At 43.1% G+C, this 24,401-nt stretch overlaps 1 protein-coding gene across 2 annotated transcripts in view; it reads right to left on the reverse strand.

Annotated features, from left to right (window-relative positions):
• Window positions 1-24,401, reverse strand: part of LOC118780991 (zinc finger protein 385A-like) — a 79,374-nt gene that overhangs the window by 39,984 nt on the left and 14,989 nt on the right. Inside the window, exon 2 of one of the 2 annotated variants that reach the window (XM_036533812.1) lies at window positions 7,800-7,945. In XM_036533812.1, the coding sequence (XP_036389705.1) occupies window positions 7,800-7,945 (146 nt within the window). Of the gene's footprint in view, window positions 1-1,303; window positions 1,427-7,799; window positions 7,946-24,401 lie in introns of those variants that run through there. The other variant, XM_036533813.1, reaches the window with a different exon arrangement.

Below are 24,401 nucleotides of genomic sequence, written 5' to 3' on the forward strand. Positions count from 1 at the left end.
GATAATTATACCATATGTACAAACTTATTATTGTTCAAATGTACACAGATAACACAAACATTGCGCTGGTCATTCTAAAAGCTGCAGTTCAACAGACTGTGAGAAAATTTTCCACACAGTGAGGCAACTGAAAGCCTCTCTTCACTGTGACACTCAAGTCTTGTAAGGCCCAGTATGTATGATGCTCAGCTTCACATGTTTAATTAGACCACTCATTTACTCAGCTTCTTTTCTATATATTTCTTTAATTATTCATCATATTTTATGATATTACTTGTCCCCTCAATTACACTAATGAAATATTTTGCTGCAGCAAATTGGAACTGGTGTAAATGTACTGGGATAATTAACTGATTATACCAATAAAGCTGGGAGAATTGGCTGGGAGGACTTGGGACTGACACCTCTGCTCTGTTCTGTTTCTGTCCTGCTCTCATTTTTCTTTTTTATGTTCTCCCTGTAGACCTTTCTATTGTCCTCTGTGTCTGTTTGTTTTGCCCTTATCTTCATTTCACAAGCCCACACTGTCTCCTGCAGCAAAGAAGGACACTCAGTACAGTCCAAATCTGCTCAGTCCAGTGAGCCAGCAACACTGTCCAATGTAAGTCCACTAGTCAGGGGACACTGATCGAGCACAACACCTGCTCCAGCTTAACCCTCAGGAGTCCACATCTTAAAAAGGATCTATGAGGGCATGAAACTTAGGGAAAGCATTTGGTTCGCCAAGCAGCCGAGCTATAGTCAAATCTGCCTGGCAAGAGGCATTGACTTGTTGTGCAATTGGTACAGCACATCCATTGGTACAACACTATTCCTGAGGTTCATTCTCACATGCCCACTGGCTTTTGTTCCCACTGGTTCTCAGAAAACCTACAATTAACATTAAGTTCTGGTTAGATTTACACGTTAAATTATAATTCTATTGTAAACAGTTTTTCTGAGAACAGCCCATGGGAAGCAGTGTTTGGAATACAGGGGAAACTATACCTCTTTGTCTTACCCTCATTATGCACAAAACTAGAAGCTTTTCCTCCTGTCTTCACTGTACAATTTTTTATTTTTGATGGAACATGCAGCATTTCAGCCCCCCAACTCTGAATTCTCAGGTCTCTTACAAGCCCCCAGGAATATTCTGGCAACAACCATGTCTAGATAGATAAAACACCTTTTGAAGCTGAATTTTACCTCTGAAAGCCATTCAGTCTGCAATACCCAAACACAACCTGACTTCTATCTGTTTTGCCTCCTGCCTCTCCATCTCCTCGCCCCCGCCCCCAGCCCCCAGTTCGTTGTTGGTACTCACTGCTTTTTCATCAGCCTCGCTGGGAGCTTTGAGCTGCATCGGTCCCCTGTGTGTGCGCTTGTCCGAGTGTGTGCGTGTGACAAAGCCAGAGAGAGAGAGAAAGAGAGAGAGAGATTGACACTCTCTGCTCACTCATACACACTTCCCTCCTCCCTCTCTCTCTGTAAGCCTCTGTGTCCCCTCTGTTTCTCTTTCTCCTTGTCTTGCTCTGTTACTTCTCTCTCTCTCTTCTACTTGAACCTTCACTCTTCTTTAGTCAGTTGCTTTATGTAGCTGTTCATCTTTCTATATTTAAATATCTGTTTGGCTTCTCTCTCCCTGTTTAGCCCCCTCTGTTTTCCTCACTTTGCCTTTCTCTCTTGCCTTAACAAATGTACGCCTTCCTCTAGTGTTTTACTCCCACTGCAATTCCTTTTCAACCCTCCCTCTCTCCCTCAGACACACACACAAGCACACACACACACACACACACACACACACACACACACACACACACGCACACACACACACACACACATATGCACACTGTCCAGCTGCTGTAAGCATGCTGTGTGTTTTTTCCCCAATCCCCCTCCCTCTTGTTCCTTTTTCTTATCCTCATTCCCTCTTAATCAAAGTATTTTTTGGTTGTCGGCCAGCACTACCTCACTGCTCTCCATTCTCCCCTTCATATCCACCACCGGCTCCACCAGCTCCAGACCCTTCTAGCTCCTCCCTCTCTGCTGCCTTAATTATAGAGCAAGTCTACAGTGCATGCAGGTGCATTTCAACAGACATGCACAGGTGCACACAGGAGACAGCATCTACTGTGTCAGTACACACATTAGGATTATTGTACACTAAACAAGATATTAGTGGAGCAAAACAATTGTCTATTTTATCATTATTCTTCTTAATTATGTGACATATACCATCCCCCAGGATGACTTGTAGAGCATTAGAGGTTACACTGCAGAATACAAAGAGCAACTACTGAAAGTAAATATAACTTATTATATACAACTATATAAAAGGCTACATCTTAGCCAATTAAAACACAGATGCCTAAGTTTAATTCCAGAATAAGTTTAATTAAGTGCTCCAGTGATCATCACTGGTTGTTGGATATCAATACAGCTAAAAAATGTCCAACATTCTTCTGTTTGTTGATTCAATTAGTAGATTAGGACTGGCCCAAACTCTATTATATAGAATGATAATACTGTGATTGCTGCAAAACTGTCTGAGCCAGGATGTAATAACCACATTTTTTTAAAACAGGGTGCTGAAATCACCAAGCATCTTTATGTAAAGACACTGACCTCTCTGCATCAAATCCAACTAAACACTTTCCCCAGGGCTGGTTCTCTAATTCACCTTTTGATATTTCTTGAGAAATGTCCTTTTTAAATGGCCTCAGTCCAGACCCTTCTAGCAAATGTGTACAGTCATGTGGTGCTTAATGTCCACAATATGTTCTGTGAAATTGGACATTATGTGATTTGGACGTTGTGCGAACACCATACTATATACAGTATATGGTATACTATGTACTGTACCATTATACGCCTGGCAGCCCAGTCACTTTATTTCCATGAGACATGAGATACACGTGTTGCGCGCAGGGAGTGTTGCCTTCACTACGTCCGGTTACGTCCACTATGCCCGGTTCTGCAATTGGGATTTTTAAACTTTATTATAACCATTGTCCAAATGGACGTTAAGCGGCGCATGGCTGTATTTGACTCCTATGCAAACCTATGTCAGCCTAAGGCATTAAGTGCAAAGAACTCAGGGTCTGTCATTGTCTTGTAGTACATATTGTAATGCACAAGCAGGCGAAGGATAAGTGGCATTAAAGTCAATCGTGCATCACTGTGCCTCAGCGTATCCGCCTGTGTTGGGGGCTGTTTCATTTGCCAAACTTATTCCTTTCCACACATTCCACTACCACTACCATTCTGGTGTTTCACCTGGAGTAATAACCTCAATTCAAACAGAAATAAAACCAATGACATTCATATTTGGGAGTAATAGTTGACCCAAGCTTAACAGGATCTAGGCAGTGTGCTGTAGCAGTAAAAAAGGCCGACAGGATGCTGGGATATATAGCCCTAAAAGTATAGAGTTTAAATCTAAGGAGGCTATATTAATTGAGGTTTTTAAATTTATAAAAGGACTCAATGTTAACCACAATACATTTTTTAGGGTGAGTTCAGTCTGTAGAACAAGAGGACATAAATGGAAACTAGTTAAGAGCAAGTTCTGCACTGATATAAGGAAATACTATTTTACACAAAGAGTTATCAATACGTGGAATATGTTGCCAGGTCATGTAGTTGACGCAGAGACCCTTGCTGTGTTCAAGTCCAGACTTGATGCAGTTTTGGATACTCTTTAATTGAAATGGCGAGCTTATTTGGGCCGAATGGCCTGTTCTCGTCATAATATGTTGTTGTTTTAAAAGAGCCGTAAGCATGGAGGAAGGATCTGGTTAGATGCCTGTGCGTGAGCTGTGGCTGAGCCTGTGTTTTTCCCTCCTCTGCAACAGCAGCACCCAAAAATGCCAAACTTTAATACAGCCGAAGCCATTCCCTCTCAACAAGCAAGTAAGACACCTCGCAGCCGCGACAGAATTACAACATAAGGAAATCAGTCCCCGTACCTCTGGGTTACTGGTGATCTCCATTAACCACACACCCAATCAATGAACACCCCACCCCTTTGCTTGTTTACAGAGTTCCTTCAGAAAAAAAAAAAGGTAGGGCCCATAAAAGTCTTGTGTGGGAACAGAGCGCGGTGGGGGCTAAGAATAGCTGCGTGGATCTTTGGAGACAGGGATTGTGTTTGTTTACAGTACTAAGCCACTGGCACAGGGGCCTGCTGCAGCTGAAGGGCCCCCACTGGGCGTCCATCAGGCTGGGATCACCATCTCCATCAGGCTCCCATCATCAGCTCAGAGCACGGCTTATTCCAAGATCACTATCAAGGAAACAAGGAACACAGCGCACTCCTTTCTAGAACACACACCATTCTTTAATGTATCACTCCCACACACACACGTACGCACACACACACACACATACTCATACACACACACAGATACACACAAAGCACAAAGTATGTCGTGGGGCACCCACCATGTGTCAGTCTTGCTCTGGATTTATATTTTTAACTGCATTTACTACTTCATCTTTGTACATCCAAATTCACTGGTGAAATAGGCCAGCATTTCTAAGTCCTTTACTAACCACAAAGTATCTGCTCTAATCCTACTGTCAGTGCACATACTGATGTGACTAAGAGATCTCTAACTTCATCTGGAACTAAGCTATCACTCTTCCCACATTATTTGCTGTTAGCAGACAGATGTTGACTCATGTGATAACATCCTAGTGAATCTTTACATAAGGTTTTATGTGCAAGCATGCACAGTGCAGGTTGTGTGAAACTGTGGGTGCTGCTGTCCAGCAGCTTTGTCCAAACCAGTAACCCAGGCAGCCCTCTTGATAGACATGACATCCTTCTAGTCCTACCAAGCCTACTACTGTTAGTTTCTACTGATTCACTTCAGGGTCAGGGGGTGGAGGTAAGGACTGTGGTTATGAGTGCCAAATCCTTGGATGACTTTAAGTGAAACTGGTTTGGGATGTGATTGGTTTTCTGGACAGACCTGCCTGTCTTCAGGCAGCCCCATGTCATCCTCAAAGCTGCTCTAATATCCCCACCTGCTGGGCAGCTGTGTAATTACACCAGTTAGCTTCCAGTGACAACTATGAGTACACAGCTACCACTCTAATGCTGCAGTAGTATCAGGCAACACAGAGGGGATTATGAAGACTTACCTCATGCCTTCATAAATTCTACATAAGCCGAGATAACCACAGTCATAACTACTCATTACCTTTCACAAAGGTACATTGTACAACATATACATTGATTCCCAGACATTCACTGCCACTCATTTCCACTGACATCAAATCAAATCAAATGTGCGTTGTAACATTCCATTGGATCCATAAGAGGTTACACCTGCTGGAAAAAGCAGTGATGATGAGTTAAAACAGGTGGATGGTGCAAACCATTATTGCAGCAGTATCACTGTGATGTCACAGTGCCTGGTGAACAGCTCCATCCTACTGTTCCCAATCTCCATTCCTCATTCCACATTCCTCACCCCCCACAACCCGCATCATCAGGCCTATTAAATACAGGTGTGTGGCTGCAGCCGAGCAGAGTGATTGGCTTATTTGTGTACTCAGGTTTCCTTAGGTGAGTTTACATGGAGCCTAATATTCCGTCAATAATTGGATTCAACCTCAATCAGAATGAAAATGCCTCATGTAAACACCTCGATCAGAATGAAATACCCCAATCTGATGGAGAATTCAATCGGAGTGGGTATAGGGAATGTGAAGATACGTCACGCCGTGTTGCATTTTTGGACGGGGGCGCCATCTTGTGAGGAACGTGCTCTGTTTAGCTGTGTCTGCTACAGTGGTTACCTGCATACCTTTTGTTTTGTTTGGCTAAAAAGTTGCTTAAATCGTTCAAATCTGATGGAGAAGGGGAAAGAGAAATAAAACAGACCCTACCGGGAGAAATTAAATTGAAATGCCAAGCAACGGAATTTGGACAAACTAACAACAATAAATAACAGACTGGATTACAGACCCAGATGCACTACCTCTATTCACATACCCAGACACTGTAAAGCAGTCGTACTCGCAAAGGTAAGGTGGCACTCCTCTTTTTGGCCCAATTATTCACCTAAACAAAATTCAAAACTTTTCAGCAATTTGATTGTTTTATTGAGTCATGGGCAGTGGGTTTGATCAGTTGCATTATTAATAAAAAAGATTTGCTATAATCTTGGACATCCTTCTTACTGCAGCTACCCACGCCATCCGGCGTCTTCTCGTCACCTCCTCAACCCGCTTCCCTTTGTGTTTTCCCATGTAGGCAAGGCGAAAAAACGTATTCCATTTTCTCCCAGAACGATGGTGTGATCTTCTATGGCAGTTCTTGATGCAGCAGCACTGACCTACCATGGTGATGTTTTTCAGAATCACAACAGAAAATCAAAACACAGCCTCCAACTCACAAACAGAAAAGCAACAAGATCGTCACAAGATGGCGCGTAAACAAAATTCAACACGGTGTGATGTCAACTTCGCGTTCTCTGTTATAAGACAAAATCTGACAAAAACAAAAGTGGTGCAGCCCCTACCAACTTTCCATTTTTGGCATAATGAAGGAAATTATGGGATGACAGCCGCTGGCTACCACAGCCCAACACCATGTTGATGTTAGGTTCAGCTCGCCTAAGATACCGGAGAGTTCTGTCTCTGAGGAAAACATAAGTCACCTCTCCCTCCCACTTCACACACAGAACTCATACATTTGGATTACGGTTGTAGGCTAGATTTTTGTGTTCAATTTGCTGGCTACTTTTCAGGTTAAAGTCAGAGGTTGCTGTTTCTATTCAATATCCTATAAAGCAACCCAAAGTAGTAGGTATAGTGTAGTCACCAGTCCACTCTAGAACTAACGTTAGTTGGCTAGCTAGAGTATCTATTCCGATTGTACGCTTTCATGTAATCTGTATGAATTATCAATCGGAATGAAATCGTTCCGAATGAAAAAAATGTGTACATGTAACCGTAGCTGCTTTTTTATAGCAAAAATAAGTAATTGGTTTTTGAAATTTTCTTTTTCAATTCTATTTAATTTTTGTGAGAAGTGTTGACCAGCTTCTCCACAGTTGTAAATACACACTTTTTACACAATGTTTTTCACATACGTCTTGTCCTTCACATCTTAAGTTAGTAACATTTTCTTCAAATAATAAATTTGGTTGAAAGTAATGAACCAGAGGAAATTTAAACTCAGATTTTCCTTGCTCTGTGATGATTTATGGGCCCCTAGCCTACAGAAGCCCTTGAAGCCTTTGTTAGCAGACCTCATCTGTAAGGGACAAATTGCATTTGCAAACACTTGAGTGTGCGACTTTCCCTGGTGGCCACTTTGCTGAACCACATGTGTAATGCAATTTAGAAATGCACAACGAAAAAGCTGAATGTGCAATATGGTAAATCAGCTCCCAACCAAAATGATTTGCCATAACTCATGGTGCTGTACTCGAGAAAACAGGGTGTGTTTTTTATGGGCTGAGGTAAAGACTCAGAGGTCGGCAGTAGCAAGAGGATGTCATTGAGCTGTTTCAGAGACTCATGCTGAGAGCTACGGTCTCTCAAGCACCACTCAGTGGAACTTGGTGCTGCATTTTTCCTCATGAGAATGGCAGCATGTTGCTTGCCATAGAGTTGATTTTTATTGCTGGGGAGACAGTTGGGGTTGCATCCTAGCCATGACATACTGAGCTACAAGAGAGCTGACCTACAAATTTCAGTACTCTGTGTAGTCTAGCCTACCTTGTCTGATCTTAAACCCCTACACTCCAGCACTCTTTAGTCTACCCCCCACCCCATCTTGGACTGAAGAGTTCCCCACTCACTGTGCTGAAATTGTGGAAGAGGCTGATGCTTGGGGGAGGTGGGGTGTCCATGGGGAACTGCAGGAAGGGCTTCATGTCCAGGTGGGGCTGGATCACGGTGGGCGTTCGCAGGAACGCTGGGATGGCCCCCGTCCGGTTAATGCTACCTGTGGACATGGAGCGAGGGAGAGAGAAAAGAAAGGAGATGATGAGGAGAGGACGGGATTCACAGCACAGAATCGTGCTTGTGCATGAACAGTGATTGTCAAATCCCAGATTACTTTGCATGTCAATTACTGCAAGCAACGTCCTGATAAAATATGCTGAAATGTTGCATAGAAGTTGTCCAGGACAAAGACAGAAATTATTACATGAATTGACCTTTAATCTAAGGTCTGCAGCAAGTATAAATTCTTACATACAGTTTTGCTGGTTGCACAATATGAATACAGCATAGACCAAACTATGGCAAAAATATTCCTGAAGCCAACTTCGATACACTGAACACACACACACACACACACACACACAGTTTCTCACTCTCTTTTCTACTCTGACATTTTTAAAGTTCTGACACTGGTAATAATTTGAGAGGGCAGCCTGCACTTCTAAATTCCACTGGGCTGAGCAGTGAGACTTAAGCTGCTTAAGTTTCTGGGTTTCTGGAGATTTTGCCTTCTTCCCTCTCGACTCATCATTTCCTATTTCACAGACTCTTTTTCCGTACTGCTTTCATCCTCTTTGTTCACTCTTTCTGCTCCTCCCTGCCAATTTCTATACATTTCTCTGTTCAAACAAAAGCTTCTATGTGTGTGAAGTATACACCTGCATGCACACATGTACATATGCATCCACATACAGTATATTGATAGTGGTTTAGTCGTGTATTTCTGGGAGGCCTCTTAGGAACAGCTGCTTTGGTGGCGTCGAGAAATCAGGCTTGCTGAAATTCCTGAATTTTCCCTCACATCTGAAGTGCAACTACTGCAAGGTGCATGTGTGAACTGGGGGGCCTGGACACCTCTCTGTATCATTAACACTCATTAAATATTCATGGCTCCTTCTTTGGGGGGAATATAAGTGAGGGAGAGAGGGATGGGTGTGCGGGAAGAGAGCAAGGAGGAGGGAGGATTGTTCTTGGATGCTCATGTCTCTAAACTGCTTTGGCAACACTGAATAACTCCTGCCATGTTAATAAAACCAGTTTGATCAGCAAATCTTTGAGTCCTTGACAGAGAGAGTAAAAAAGAGAAACAGGAAGAGAGTCTGTTATATGATTGCTGGTCGGTTCCAGATGATAGACACCCCCTGGCAGCCACCCAAGTTCTCCTCAGGTTTACGGCTGCATGGCGGCGGTGCTCTGCTTCGTCCATGTCTCCCATGACAACCATGCCACCACTGCTTAAAGATATGCCTTTGAGGGAACACCTGACCGAGAGCTAAAATCAGGTTAACCCTACTGGTCCCCTTCAACCCCCCCCCTTCAAATGCAGATAAAAGCTTTAACCTGAGGGCTGCACGGGAATGGATTGGCCCATCACTGCTCAACACGCCTGCTACCGCCACTGTTGTGCATTACCTTCACTGGAATTTTCCTAGCCCTCCAGGCACACTGAACCCCATACATAAATGTGTTTGGTCTTGCAAGGGCCCAGTATGCATGCGATTTGTTTTGTTTCAGAACATGCACCAGGAAAGGAGGATGAAAGGCCCAGAGAATCAAAGATGGCTCTGTGGAGGTGGTGATGTGGCGGCACAGGCTCCAGCTCTCAGGCCACCTGAGAGAGAGTGCACTGTGGCCAGAGCACGTAAATCAGACTGTGCCTGCTTCCTGCCCCCCAGTGTATAATTACCTCATTAAATTAAAGCACACTTTGGGGGCTAGCCTGCACTATAAATTTGCCTGTCTGTGCATGCTAGCGTCTGTGTGTGTGTGTGTGTGTGTGTGTGTGTGTGTGTGTTAGTCTTGATGAGGCTAGGCATATACCATTAGGGCACAGGGCACAGTGAAAGAAAGAGTCACACAGGGATTTTGCCTGGATTCATGATATCATAAAGAAGAATGTCTGAAAAGAAAGGCTGTGTTATAAAAAACTGAAACAAAGTCAACCTAACCTCACGTAATTACAATTATTTTCATTGCTATGATTAACAATTGTAGTAGTAGTGGTAGTGGCAGCATTTATTTAATTAACAGTCTTTATGTAGCACCACAAAAACTGTTACCATTCAAATTACTTAACCACAGAAACAGATAAGGACAATAATAGTGAATGATGAAAGTGTTCCCAGCTTAATTAAACAGATAATGATGGGAAAAACAGTGTGAATATGAACAGGACAGCCAAAGTTGATTTATCTATCTGTCTGTTCATCCCTCTACCCAACTCCACAAGAAATCTGATGCGTGTGTTGGGGGGGAGGCTTGGGTGACACATGGAGAAGGCTGGAGAGATGAGCTGAGGTTTGAGATGTCATTAAGGACTTTAACATGCCAGGAATTTGAGGCTGCAATCATGACTCTTGAACTGCCCACAAAGTACAGACACCATGCAGCCAGCCCTCAAGAGACCCCAACACTGAGGCATTGGAATCAGCAGTAATACAGGGAAGGGTTCATGTAGTATTGTAGACTGTGTAAGACTTCTCTGCTTCCTTAAAGAGCACAATTTTATGCTTAGAACTTAACTTCCAAAATACCAAACAACTGATTATGCTGACACTTGTTCTACACTTCTTAATAGAAAAACCAAAAACAAAAGAAAAACTATTTGCTAAAAACTAAGGGTTTTATTCAACCTGACATAATGGTTTGTTATGCAAACTACACAATAGTGGTGTTGGGAGGTAAGTTTTGTGATGTCATTAAAACAATTTATATAAGAAACGTGGAATTAAAATGGACCACAAAAAAACAAACTTCTCTACTCAGGGGCATGGAGGGAGATGAGGTTGCATCATCTGTCCAACACTGTTCAACAACTACATGAATGAACTGGGCATATTTTTGACACCTTTTATGATAAGGAACATAATATTACTTTTTGCAGAGGACCTAGTTATGCTCTCACCCATAGAACTAGATCTGCAGCAGACTGGTTCTGTTGGAGTAATACTGTCGGACCTGGACCCTGACAAAGAAATATACTGTAAGAAAAAAAAGAAATATAAGAAATAATATATATTTTTAAAAGAACCAAATCTCAGGAAACCAGATTCAACTTCACTAACTCCAACACACATACCCACATAAACATACACTGTATACATGCTTTACACACACACACACACAAACAAACAAACACACTTTGGGACATTTTTGGGACAGATGTACAGGCTGATGCTCTTAAGTACCTTATCTGGAACCTGTGACTTTACAGAGACATTCTGTCAAACTTTGTCACCAAAGAGGTACTGACAGGTTTGCTTACCCCTGCAATGTCAGCAAATTAAACATTGGAACATTAAATCACACATATGTGGGACTGGGTGTAGGTCCAACAGATAGTTTCAATTCAGCAGTGAATGAACTGAAAGAGAAAGTGTACAGGTGTTCCTATACCATAAAACAGAACTCACAAATCAAACTTCAAATCAAACAAACCAGGTCAAACATGTAACATATGGTTGAAAATATTTATCTCTCACTCAACCAATTGCTGTTTATGGCAGCAAGAGTTGGGTCCACTGGATAGACACCTAATAGAAGCCCTGCATACAGAGTTGTGTGAAAACAACTAGTGGAGAGGAAAAAGTGCAGGGCAGAAATAAACCGATATCCATTAATAATTAAAATCAAGAAGAGGGCATCTGAATTAGGTTCCACCTAAAAAAGATTCTCCAATCAGCACAAGGACCAGTTATGCCAAGAGATGATCTATCCCAGAAGCCAACCAGCTACTCCATTTCCCTCGCTAATGCTAAGCAGCCCCAAAGTTGCACCATGCCAGCACATTACAAATGTGCCTGCATTACAGATGCACAACACATAAGGTTACATACAAGCATGTAAGAATTAGTGTGTGTGAGTGTGTATATCTGTGCATGTGGGTGTGTGTTTGCATGTTTGTGCAGAAGCGATTAAAAAAACAAAAATCTCACCTCCCATCCTGGGATGGTTGTCATAGTGAGAAAATTGGGTGGGTTTCCACAGAAACAGCAGAATGGCCATTAAAGATGGAGAGTTAGAGATGGAAAGAATTCTCATGCTCCTCTCATGCTTCATCACTGCTGTGCATTTTATCACCTTTATCACCTTTAATAACCACAAATTCTATAGCCTGTACTGTACAATACAACAATTATGTCATGCACACAGTTTTGATTAAAAGGGCAGATTTCCAGTATTCCCTTGATACAGTGCATGAGTCACAGACCAAATAGGCCTGATATGATCCTAACACAGCTGTTGCTACATGACACATATATACATGATCTCCTTGTCACCTTATTCACACCAGCAGCGGAGATGCAACCAGGAAGCCTACAGCCGTGGCACAACCTCCATAAATCCTGGCGCCCACACTCTTTTATTCTCTTCCCAACACTCTTTCCTCACCTATTTCATGGCTTTTCCTTTTAATGCAAATGTTTGGAAAGGGAGAGATCGATGGCGACTGAATAGTCTATTGGATTGTGCAGTGAGAGTATGGGAGAAAACAGGGTGCTATTGACCTTCACTATAATCTACTGCTGCTCCTCCTCCCCTATGCCTCACTGCCACCCCCCCCCCCACCCACCCAAGGGAGAATTAATCCTCTATCATCACACCAAAAGCAGGATGTAAATTCCCCTATGCTGTCACACACACATGCACACACGCGCACACACACACACACCCAAGCACATATACATAGACACACACACCCAAGCACACAAACTTTACACAGACATACACACACACATTACACACACACACAAGCACACACACATTACATACACACACACACACACACACAAGCACACACACATTACACACACACACACACAAGCACATATACATAGACACACACACCCAAGCACACAAACTTTACACAGACATACACACACACACACACACACACACACATTACACACACACACAAGCACACACACATTACACACACGTGCACACACACACACAAGCACATATACATAGACACACACACCCAAGCACACAAACTTTACACAGACATATACACACACACAAACACACACACACACACACAAGCACACACACATTACACACTCACACACACACACACACAAGCACACACTATACAGACACACACAGAGACAATCAGTTTATACAGACACACACACTTTAGACACACAGACACAGAAACACCCACACAGTCATGCACACATTCATTGCACACACATTCTGATCCCTAACACATTTTGTCCCATATGGAATGCTTATCAGGAGCCTGTGTCTTCAGGAGGCCATTCTGTCGAACTTCATCACCAAAGTGACACATGTATGCCTACCCCCATGCTGGAAGCGCACTGCAGGGAGCACCCTCACAGCCTACAGCACAGCGGGAGACTGAGGATGGGGGAGGGGGAGGGCAACTGGTGATTTCTGTAGATGTCCCCAGGCAGTTGGCCAAATGGCCCTGCAGTCATACAGTAAGAGAGGAGCCATCAGACACTAAAGGATTTTATACAAATTTGAGGAATGATTGCCCCTTGTCAACTGAATCTTTATTTAAAAATTCCATTCAGCTGTACTGTGCACCTGGTAATATCCTTGGAACCAACACTGCCACTCCACAACTTCAGACGCAAGCATCCAGAGCATCTACACCTTAGCCATGCAAAACAAAATGACGCTATTCTGGAGTGCTGTGCCTCTGGACAAGCAGCAATATATGTGTATTTGTGTGTGTGTGTGTGTGTGTGTGTGTTAGCCTTATGGACCTCTCTGTCGCTCACATATATCAGCGTCCGAGCCTGAGGCAGAGAATAAAGATTGAATATAACAGTTTGAAATAGACGGGGTTATGACAAAGAAAGAGGCAGAGAAAGAAAAGGGAGAGAAATAATAAAGTTAAATCTGTCTGTAAGCATAATATTTACTCAGAATGTATTTCTGGTTATAAGCTTGAGCCTGTACCTCCTGACAGACACAGTCACAGACAAATGGAAACACTTACACAGGTTGGCTGACACTCAACACAACTGACACCTGAAAATAAAGACTGATGGACACCACAAAACACAGCTGGCTACCCATCACATGATGATGTAATGTACCCATGCACTTAATGTTTGATCTATTGACTGACCGATACTTGGTGACTGATGCATTTAGTGATTGGCATGTTTTGTGACCGATACATTCAGTGACTAGCATCCTTATTGACTCATACTTAGCGTATGTTCACACCAGGAGCGGCGAGAGCGTCAAAATTCACTCCGGCAGCCCTGCTAACGACGCTGTCGAAGAAGTGTATGCTCTGATGTAGATGAAATAGGCGGCTACAAGTTTGTTCGGAATGCTTGGCCTTGCAAATGTTATTTAAATGTTATTTATTTAAATGAATGACTTCCGGTCGCTTTGACGCTCTCGCCGCCCCCAGTGTGAACGTACGGTTAGTGACTGATACAGAAAATGATTGATAAACTAGCTTGGCAGATGATGTGATCATACTGACCATACTCATCATGTCCTCTCTCCACTCTCTGTCACCAGCTTGACTCCTCTTTCACACTCACCTCTGTGAGTGACCAAGACTGCAGATATGACAAATTCATGTCTCTAACCGCAGCTGTCTTTTCGCCGGAGAGCTATCCCAGCAAGCACTGGAAGTCTGTGATCCCTCTGTTCTGCAACATGTTGCAGGGTGTGTGGCCACATTTTTCACCTGACTGCCAGGGTGGCCTACAGACCTCAAACGCAGCCAAAAAATCAGCAGGCTTAGACAGGTACAGTACATCACATTACAATCACATTTAGCAGACGATCTTAGCCAGAATGACTTCCAGCAGAAAAGAAGGAGCGTGTGCATTCAAGTTACATGAGCAACAATGCCAGACCAGACTAACGCACTCCCAGGCCGGCGAGTGTGAGCACACTATCCAAGCAGTACTACAAGTTAACTTGTGTGAATCTGAAACTAGACAGCCAAGAAAAGTAATGGAAGTCAATTACATATGAATGGTAGACTTTGATGCACTCGCTTGCACACAACCACAGATTTCTTGTCTATGGAGGACCCCAGTGGTCAAAATACATTGCCTTACTACTACAACTACAACTACTTACTACAACTTTATATCCAGTGAAAACAACTTCTTTTCTGTTGCCCAAACATGCAGCAACTGTTGAAAAAATGTGAAGTGCACACATAAAACCATTAGATGCCTCAATACCTGCATATTCGGTTTGTGCCCTTCAGTGATATATGGAATTCTGGATTTCCTCAACTAAGATGCTGCTTGGTTACAGGCCTCAGAATAGATAAGTCTTTGTGTTTATGTGAGAATACATGAGTCTTGTGTTTGTGAGACTCATCTGACTACCATGTTAGCATTCAGATCTCCAAACAGATGACTATTTTGTCTGGGAATATGCAGCAAATGGATAGAAATTCCAATTCTATCACCACAAGGGGGTGCTGCTGATGTTTGTGACCTCCCATTTTCTGACAAACGTCCTTGCAGGAGAAGACAAACACAGGTAACTAGGACTGTGCATGAAATTGCAGAAGGGATCAAAGTACCTCCATCAGCCCAAGTGTCCGATAGTACCTCCATCAGCCCAAGTGTCACGATAAGCATGCATCTGTGATTCCAGCTTGCATAATAGATACTCTGGGAGTCTGGACTAAAGACATGAAAAACAATAATTCACAGGCATTGTGTGTCATGCCTAAAACCCTTGATACACACAAATACACACACACACACACTTTCAGTCTTCTTTCCCTCTGTTTTGTTCCTCTGCCTGACCTTCCCAGTTGCTGCTGATCTCTGAAAATGATAAGGTTCTGAAAGCTTGGTCGTTTGAGGCTCCTTGGCTGCTCAAATCAGTCACAGCATGCCTGCCTTTAATCCAAATACATACAATGCTGTTAGTGTGTGGTTTGGCTGTCACAGGGAGATTTCTAAAACAATTTGTGAGCACAAGAGAAGAAGCTGTAGGGAAGCTGTGCATGTCTGTGTGTTCCTGTGTCTGTGTGTCATTCTCAAAGACAGGTGCCAGAGGCAAAGAGAAAATGGCATTTCTATTGGAGTATAGATTGTTGATCAAAGTGAGAACTGGCAGGTAGGGTTGGGAAAACAATGACCAAGATCATATGAAAAAACACTTTCAGCAAACTGGCACATCAACGTTCTAGCAGTATTAAAGGGGGAATTCTAACCACATATATGATATTTTGTTTAATTGTCCGCAGGGAAAACTGTCATGGGACGTAATCTGGCCAGTGGAAATTAAACATCAAATGTATAGAAAAATGCATTATTACTTCTCGTTTTGGGTCATATTTCATATTGTCCCTTTCCCTGCACCTCCTCCTCTAAACACACTTACCTGACCACCATTTCTCTTCACAAAGTCTTTATAGAATTCCTCCTCACAGTCTCCACACCTCGTTCTAATGTGTTCTGACTAGATTTCTCAAATGTCTCTCATTACATTTAATCAGCTTCTTAAATCATACATAATGCATGCCTCCACTTTAATATTTCTGATGTTAATGCCGCATTTCATATCTTCCATTTGCTTGGAATCTGCATCTTTAGGTTGTTTTCAGAATGAGAACTGTTTTCTAACTGCTTCTAACTGCTAATTCTAAATATGAATTATTGTGGGTATATTTTAATATGCACTTAAATACTTTTTTGTAAACTTTGCCTTATTATATAGTTGACATTGTAATGAATCTTATGTAATTTACATACATTTTTGAATAACAAAAAAAGAGTACACAGTATCAGTTAGTAAATAGTAGCATTTGCTATATTTGATAGTACTATCAACAGTGGTACTAAGAAAAATAGTGATGGACGACTTGTTAAAATACATTCCTATGCTCTTTTCCTTACAAATTATGAATTAAAACCCTTTCGTACGTACGGTCACACCGGTGTGATTAGCCCTTTCGCGCATATGGTCAAACAGTGTTATTAGAACACTTGATTGGAAAAAATTTGCAAACGTTAGATTTGAGGAAACAGTGATTTAATCTTACAAAGTATAGCAAATGCAGCTGGGCAAACAATGAGAAGATTAATAACGCTAATGAAAACATAATGAACCATGTAACCTAACATGCGCGCTACATAGCATAAAGTAAGTCACGTACGAAAGGGTTAACATCTTTTCCTTTCTCCATATGCATCTACACTGGCACATGCACATAAAATAAAAGATTAAATGACCATGTCATGAAGTAGGGTCACTGGAGGAAATACTGGAAATACTGGAAATGATGTTCTGAGTCAGCTTTTTTTTTTCATTCATTTCATATTAATTTTTATACAGAATTGTTAACTCTTGTGAATTCCAGGTGGTCAGATGTTCAGAACATCAAACCCATCCCAACCCCACACACACACACCTCTTCCAATGCTCTCCACCCCTGACCAGGACAATTGAATTTTGACTGTTTGAAACTGGATCAGGGAAGGACAACCACACATTACATCTGGTGGATTTGATTTCAAGCAGAGGTAAGTTTCCAAACTTCACATACTCACACACACATATATAGAGGGACACAGATACCCTATGTTCAGTCCCAAAGCCTTTCAAACACCTAAGCGCTATGCAGTGTAATGATAGCCTTTGTGGTTCTAATTACCTCCCTCTGGGATAATAATCCTTTGGAAGCTGAACAGCCCCCAAAAAGCCTGGGCCTTGATCTTATAAGTAGGTGAATCGAGGCTGTCAAAGTCTAATTACCACCCCCTCTCCCTAACCAATGCTGATTCTAAGCACCTGAGGGAGACAAGGGTATTACTGGGAGGGGAGAAAGGGAGATAAAGAAGACTGAGGTAGATTTCGGGTTCACAGTGTAGTATGTGTATAGTATGGATGACAGTATAGTATAGTTTGGTAGAGGTTAATAGTGCCCTCTCCATTCCTCCCCCATCTGCCTCTGCCCTGTCCCTGCCTCATGCACTTGTTCCAAGTACAGGGGCAGATGCACACACTAATCCTCTGATAAATCTGCTCTTGGCACCCGAGCTGAACAGCAAAACTCAGAGCATGCTGGGCTTTTGTTAGCATCACCGAGTGGGACGGGGTGGGGGGGAGTAGACATGGGGAATGCGTCCTGTCTTCCAGGACCTCAAGGGCTTTTGCGGCCGACACGTTGGCTGCCTGTCCATGCCAAGGTAGGATTCAACATGGGCATGTCGCAAGCTGCAGAGAGATCAACAACAAGCCAGTAGCAGAAGCTTGGCTGCCTGAACCCTGGGAGTGGCCCCTGTACCGTACATCCCTATAGCTCAAATCCACTCAGCAAGAAGTTGTGTCTTTTCAAGTGTAGCTCCTGTTGTCTGAGGAGCGACTTGCACCACATGCTCATTTAACACACAGCTACTCAGGCCCTCTGCAAGTAAATAAAGAGGATGTTTTCAGAATGATTTTTAAGCAACAACTGTTCAAAAAATGTAAAGTACACACATAAAGCCTCTTTGAGCACTACCTACTGTCTTTACTTACTCCTGTTTTTAGAAGTACAGAAAGAGAGCGCTTTTCATGTTTTCACTTGTCATTTCTCATTTGCTGTATATGTTGATTTTCCATGTCAGATTGTCTTTCCCAGGGTAATGTACACAGCCTCTGATTTACGAATAGTTTGACAAATAGTTTGATATTTTCCTGAAACAGTTCAGATAAGAGTATAACACTATAACAGTGCCAGCCTCAGGAATTAAACACGCAACCTTTGAATCACATGAATATTATTATTAATGGGAGAGACTATAGCTACGGTGTGGTGTAGTTATCATGCTCTTCAGTAGCGCTGTACTAGTATTGTCGAGTAATGCTGTGGGACCTTGCCATGTAAACAGAACGTTTAATTTCTGGACCTTTCTGTACCAGGGGCCATTGTTTAGTAAATGTTTCATTGTATAAATGGATGAGGTGTAAACAGAAAGTCGTGTGGACTATGTCTCCATAAATGACTCTGCTCTTGTGTATTTGGCAAACAGGCTCCATCAAAGAGAGGAAGCCATTTACTCTCAGATGTTCACAAGCACGGCTGCCCCATTCCCTAAATGTAAGTGATCCAATAATAATAGTGATTATGATGCAAATATTGCTTATTGTGATGACAGCATAAGGGAGAATGTGATTATTATCGTAATAACAGAATACAGAGAGAAGCATGAGTAATATACGGCAATGAATGGGTTCTGTCTTGCCTCTGGTCTGTAGTGAGGCCTTGTTTCTTTCCATGTACTACAAACGTCACACAAACAAATGCCACCTGCATCAGCCAAGCTGTTCATGTCAGACACATGGCACACTCCTCTGTGAGAGACAGGCAGACAGTTATTGGGGAACTCTAGGTGTCACAGCAGTGGCTGAAAATGACGTGATTGTGGGCGGTGGTGTTTGGAAGCTGCTATGAAAAGGACAGTGCTGTTATTACAGTGGATTAAATGAGAGAGGGCATGCAGACACCCATGAAGAAGAGAAAAACTGGTCGGACAGGACCAAGGCATGACATATTACACCCAGGGAATGTACGCTGGGAGGCACTGTCACAATGCAGACATGAACACCACTCCTGCTGTAATGCACATATAAACACACATACAGACAATGTACTAGCAAGCTGCTGTTAGCGTAACTGTTATGATACACAGATGCATAGTGGTGGCAGTCCCTACCAACAGGAACTTTGTCCATCCAATGGGGAATCCACAGTGGGCCAATGGACCTGCTTTTATTTTTGTTTTATTGTCTTTTATGATTCCCATCTCTCTGTCTTTCTTTCATCCACTGTTCTCCTTTTGTTCAGCCTTCTTCATTCTCAGGTTTCTACCTTTGCCACCCTTTATTCTTCAGTAATAAATGAGGCCCACCTGGTCGCAGGCCGGCTCTGCTTGTAAAGCGATACAGCCCTGTGCATTTGCAATCAGTCTGAATGGCGAGCCGCTGCAGGGCACATCCGAGCAGACATGGGGTGGTGGGAAGCATCTTGTTTTGTTTTAGCGTGTGAGAGCAACCCGCAATTCACCACGGGAGAAAAAAATCAAAGGGGCAAGGGGAGACACGCAGAGCATCCCCTGAGAAAGAGTGAGGAAGGAATAGAGAGACAGAAAGATATTTGATGTTTTTATGCTTCATACTAAGGTGTAGTGAGAATTGCAAAATGTATGTCGTGCCAATAAAGCAAGCTTGTTTTTGGGGGGGGGAGAGAGTTGGGAGGCACTCTAACCCCAGGACTTTTAAGAAGTTTTTTTCACAACCATGAACACCATTTTGGAGAAACTCAAAAACACAGAGCAGGTGTGAAAGTCACCAAACATCTGCTCCACACACCAAAGACAGAAACATTCCAGCTTTGACCATCACCCCAGAAAATGATCTCCTACCCTCCCTCTCTCCCTCCCTGCCTGTCTTTCCCCCATGGGCCTTTTACAAGCTATCCCTCATCCCTCCCTCTATCCTTTATTGTTTTTCCCTTCCTCCTTTCCTCTGTTTAAAGTTCAGAGACAGGAACACACCCCTGTATGACAATGTCCCTTTCTGTCACCCTACCCCCAGCCCCCCGCCCCTCCCTTTTCCGTCCTCCCCCCCGAGAAACAATTTGCCCCTCAGGTATGAAATTCTATCACTCAGCACAAAATAGGTGGATTAACCCTTTTCAGCCCCACAGAAAAAAGGCCTTCCTAGTGCCTCCTGGAGGATATGAATAAAGAGAGGATGAGGCTGTGGGGGATGTCACATGATCAACCTTGATTAGTTTTACTGCCTTTTGCTTTCTTATTTCATTCCTGAGGAGCACCAAACACTGCCGAAATATTGATACACCTTAACCTCTGTAGAGCTGGAACCAGGCTGTTTCCATAAACCCCTTTTCTATGGTAGAGCTGGAACCAGGTTAGCTCAGTACACCCCACTCCAGTACAGCAAAATTATTTTTCTGATGCGTACCCTGCAACCAGAGCTGTACCACCTGATATCACAGTGGAAGTTGGTGTCTGCTTAGATCAACATGACTGTCTGAATCTTACTTCTCCAAACTTAAACTCAGTCATACTCCTATGGTTGTTTGGTATGAGAGGCAATGGCAAAGGGTTCCATTCTCCCTTCTGTAATACCTCAGCTGTTAGAGCTAGCGCTGATGGAGGCATGCAGTCACACAGCTTGCTCACTTGGCCCACACTCACTCACCCTGCTTGTAAGCAGGCAAGCACCAGCAACCAGCACCTGTATTGCACAGTATGTGCTTGTATGTACGGGAGGCAGTACTACTCAGTTCAACAGACACCTAGGCTATGATTGTTTTCCCCCCAGTAGAAACATGGGAAGCATGTGGGTGAATCTGCATCTGTGTAGGGGTGGGCCTGTAATTGGAACTGGGCTTGTAATCATTGGATTGCTTGTTTATGTTCCCTCCACACCTCCCATCTTAAGCTTTACTTCTTCAGAAAACATCAAGGTATGGATGATATGTAAAACTGTAAGCTATGCAAATTGCCAAGAATTAGACCACATGCTAACCACCTGCCAACCAAATAAATTATACCACTTGTGATAACATTGTTAAATGATAATTATTTGTCTTACAGAGTATGCATGTACTCAAGTTGCTCGGTTTATTGTTGCTCTGTCATTACGAAGAGATGGATTTGTTCAATCAACACATGAGAGGGCACCTACTTAACTACAGAAATATATAAATATCAGTATAATATATCAGTATAAGCAACAGACTCAAAACCATACAGAGGACAGAAAAGACAAGAGTGCCTTCTGGAAATCTGCAAATGCTGTCTTTTCATAATGATGCTTCTGTTGAGCCATGGCTTCCCAAAGAAGTAAATCAACTGGAATGTGAAAGTGCTGAAACTTGGAATGATTTCCCCTGTAGCAAGTGACTGCTTTCCCTCACACATTTTTCCACTCTGTTCAGCCTCATTTACAACATATCCTTCAAAGATATAGAAAGATTAGCATTTCAAAATGTGTTGAACTTTTACTGACCTTTTAATGTTGTTTTAACTACTAATCAAAATCTGCAGCAACTCTACTGAATATTTGCATTAAAAATCGCCCATATAGGAAACATATCTGCTACATTTTGTCATTTTTGTTTCATCCTGTGTATAATTGTTTACTTGACATGGAGAATAATTTCTTACAAATAAAATGTGTTCAATTACATTTGGCTAGCTACCACATTCAACCTATTCCAAAAAACACTGCTTACATATAAAGCAGATGGTACATTCAGACACTGAACTGGGAGACAGACATTTTAGAGGGTACACAGAAATAGGATGCACTGACATTTGGTTCATGAGACGAGGTTGAACAAAATGTGTCATCACCATTATTGTTGTTGCTGCTATTGCAGAATTATAACATTCCCCTGGAGAAGCTCACAGTAATATTCATTCATAAACTGCAACCTCACTTTGAAAATATTTTCTGCAAGCAAACAAAGCAGACATCAACGGGCTAACACAGAGACAGAAAGTGTGACAACTGAATTATCCACAGAATGACACTCAATTGACTTCACTGACTCCATCTGTTCAGTGGGGAAACTCCATTTCAGAATGAGGCAGCTATGAAATCCCTTGCCTTAAAGTCTCTCCTGTACACGCGCTTCCTTTAGCTGCACTCTTGCCTGTGATCGTATTTTGAATTGAACCCCAAATCATCCAGAGATGAAAGTCATGCTTGAAAGGCTCTTGCTTAAAACTTGAGATTTCAGAAATGCACTTCCCAAAGGAGGCTTCCTGTTTAAAAACACTGACACATGGCCTACATTTCACAAATGATATGAAAGTGAAAAAGATATTAAGAGTCACAAGGATAGACAGATAAGTAAATAGATAGATCTGACCTCCATACACACATGTGTGCGCATGTGCGCACACACACACACACACACAATACAAGCAACTTGAACAGAGCTCCCAATCATAGTCACTTACATAACGCTCTCTGTTGACCTTCCTCTCCCTTGCTGATGAAATGAGAGAAAAGAGGTGGATGGGGTGGAGGGGATGGGGGGTGGGGGTGGGGGGCATGAGCCTGAATGTCAAAACAACTAAATGCATGTGTATGTGTGCACGTGTGTGGCCCTCAAAGGGTTGGCAGATATGCAACAATAGTCTGGATGCTTTGGGTGAGTGAATTCAGCCTCCATTATTATTATTATTATTATTGTTATTATTACTTACTGACTTCCTAATGAGCCCACCTCACCCACTTCACAAAGGCCTGATTGAAGCAGGTGTGCTGTTAGCATGTGTACCGTAGGAGGCAAGGCCTTGCCTGAGCACCGCATGACTGACGGCTGATCCAATCAGAGTAATTACCCTGCACCAGAGACTGGGGAGGGGGGTATGCATAGGTTGGAGAAGTGTGTGGGGAGGGTGGGGTGGAGGGGGGATTTTTGCCGAGGTGCTGGAGGAGTGCTTGAGACCAGAGGTATTGTGCCCTTAATCTCCATTTTTAGGAGGTTTTTTCTTCAAATGAGGACAGCACTGGTAATTCTAGATGTGTCTTTTGAGTAATGGCTCTGGTACACAACATACTGTACAACACAGCACAGAGAGGAAACCGACTGAGTCCACTGCATATGCACACAGCACGCACATTCTCAGCTCTGCATGTGAGCCTGGGAGACCGGCTGTGTCATCTGCACAGCCCAGCTGCAGTGTACTGGCTGCTCAGAGCAGACATGGCCCATGCTCCACACATCAGCTTTGCATTTACCCCGAAGCTTCTCTGCAGGGCTCTTAGTGGGTATTCAGTCCTTTGCTCTTAGGCCATTTCCTCGCTTGCTCCCCCCACTTCATCTTCTCCTTCCTGCATCACCGCTCACCCCTTCTCCTCTCCCTCCCACTGCCTGCCTCTCCCTCTCTCTCGCCCCCCTCTCTCTCCTTCTCACCCCCCTCTCTATTCCCCCCCCCCCCCCCCCCCCACTCGCTTGCTGCAGTAAGGGATGATTGAGCAAACAGTGCACTGGAGGAGGACTGCAGAAAAGATAGTTATCCCGACTCTGCGTGACCTGCATCCGAAATCAGTCCCTCTCTCTCTCCTTCCCTGCCTCCCTCTCTCCTTCCTTCCCTCCTGCCATGGCTGCCTCTCTCTCCTGCTGCTTCTTTGTCACACTACATAAAGCGTGTTACACATGCACACATACACACACACGCACACATATACATATTCACACACAAACATTTCAACTGGTTACCCATTTAGCAACAACATTATGAGGCACTATTTGAAAGCCCTTGCAAAGGCAAAGCCAAGCATACAGTGTGACATCACGTTCCTACAGCTGTGGTTATGGTCAATGCAATAGAAAGCCCACCTTGCTCTACTAGCTGATTGTAACATTGTTCCAGCTCTTCACTGGAAAACTGGTATGATGAGCCTGATTCGGTTTCTACAGTAGTAAATGGGTGTAATGAACCAGCCTGGTTACAGCT

Source organism: Megalops cyprinoides, chromosome 7, assembly GCF_013368585.1.
Source record: "Megalops cyprinoides isolate fMegCyp1 chromosome 7, fMegCyp1.pri, whole genome shotgun sequence".
NCBI classification, from domain to species: Eukaryota; Metazoa; Chordata; class Actinopteri; order Elopiformes; family Megalopidae; genus Megalops; species Megalops cyprinoides.